This window comes from Mus caroli, chromosome 2, assembly GCF_900094665.2.
Source record: "Mus caroli chromosome 2, CAROLI_EIJ_v1.1, whole genome shotgun sequence".
NCBI classification, from domain to species: Eukaryota; Metazoa; Chordata; class Mammalia; order Rodentia; family Muridae; genus Mus; species Mus caroli.
In genome coordinates, this window is record NC_034571.1 from 146,627,541 (window position 1) to 146,629,266 (window position 1,726).

Here is a 1,726-nt window from a genome sequence, read left to right on the forward strand (position 1 = left end):
CCGTGTGGGTTGGGAGTGGGAATTAAGAGCCTCTGTTCTAGTGAGGGAGGTTAAAGGATTAGAGGGAGGAGGAATGAGGGAACCATGTAATTGTTCAGTTAATTTAAAAATTGAAAAAGAAAAATTTTTAAATTCTTTTTTTTTTTTTTTTTTTTTTTTTTTTTTTTTTTTTTTAACCACCAAAATACAGGTCCGTTCTGGGCACTGTGTGTACTGTGAACTTAAGTCTTGCCCCAGCTAGGAGCCCATGCTGTTCTCAGGGAGGGAAACGGCTCTAGCTGGGTGGAAACCTGCTTCTGTCATTTCTTTCCTTGCCTGCATTTTTCTCCCTCTTCCCCCCCCCCACCCCGCCCCCCAACCCTGAGTGTTCACTCCTCACAGAGATGCTCCACCCACAGCTCTTAGAAAGTCAGAACTGCCAGTCTAGAGTGGCAAAAGAGCCTACCAGCAGCAGGGTGTGAACAGGGCACTTCCTTCCCCCTCCCTCCACCGTGGTAAAGAGGAGAGCCCCCTCCCACCCCACCCCCTGCCATGGTAAAGAGGAAAGACCCCTGGCAATTCTGCCTGCAGCTCTTCCTCTGTTGGAGGCAGTCTAGCAAAGCAGGCTCCAGCAGATCCATGTGGAGTTGGCTTGGCAAGGATTGTGTCTCTTGGGAGGGAAGCTCCTGTCTGTCTCCCCAGCTCCGGGAGCTTAGAGCCAAGGGACCCTCAGTGTGGAAACAGTCCCACCTGGTGTGGCCACCCCTGCTGAGGGCTGAAGGGAGTTGTTGTGGAAGGTGTGCCTCCGCTCAGGACAGGGCTGTGTGTGTGTGTGTACACATACACATAGAGAAGCATGGCTCCAGCTCCCAGCCAGGCTTCAAAAAGTGTCTTTTCTGTATCCACAGCCAAGAAGAAGGAAGAGGAAGACGACGACATGAAGGAATTGGAGAACTGGGCCGGATCCATGTAACTGTTCCAGCAGAGGCTGGGCCCAGACGGACTCTGGTGGCCTGTGCATCGGGCAGGCATGTGCGTGCGCAGGGCAGGCAGGATGCGGTGCAGGCAGCCTCCATCGCTCAGCTCTCACCCAAAGCAGTAGCCGCACCACTGCTCACTCTCGCATAGCATGGTCTGTGCCCAGGGGCGGGTGGGGGGAGGGGGGTGGGGGGGAGGTGCCTGCTGTTTATAATGTTGAATTTCTGTAAAATAAACTGTATTTGCAAATCCAACACTGAGTTGCTGGGCTGCGCTAAGCCCACTGCTGCGTCCTCTGTGGAGGGTCGGCCGTTTGCAGTTGAAGCGAACTGGAAATGTAGCCCTGCAGCTGACGTGTCTCACTCTGTAAGACGTGTACGGTACTGACAGAAAAGTCGTTTTTTAAAAGCCATAGATAGGCTTTTCCTTGTTCTTAGCTGTAATAACACATCTAGTTTTGGTTCCCTCAAGAGCTGTGTTTCTGTCTGTCACCTGTGTACTGGCCCCATGTCTACCATCCTGGCCCTTGTCACTCCTGCCCCCCTGGTCTTTTGGAGTTTTTGACACAGATCTGAAATGGATGTGTTCTCTTGCGAGCGAATAAGATTGTTAGAGTTAATTCCAGCTATCCAGTTTTCTAACTTAGCTCTAAGGTCCTCATTGCTGTTGTGATAATTGATACATAGCTCATTGGAAACGTGTGCATACATTTATATTCAGATGAAATTATGGTTTGCACCGTCTATTAAATATCTCGATTTAATTTTCA

At 50.3% G+C, this 1,726-nt stretch overlaps 1 protein-coding gene across 1 annotated transcript in view; it reads left to right on the top strand.

The window, feature by feature from the left end:
• The window catches only part of Chmp4b (charged multivesicular body protein 4B), a 37,808-nt gene extending 36,082 nt beyond the window's left edge, over positions 1-1,726 (top strand). Inside the window, exon 5 of the mRNA XM_021156597.2 lies at positions 888-1,726. Within this exon, the coding sequence (XP_021012256.1) occupies positions 888-952 (65 nt within the window). The 3' untranslated portion in view covers positions 953-1,726. The remainder of the gene's footprint in view (positions 1-887) is intronic.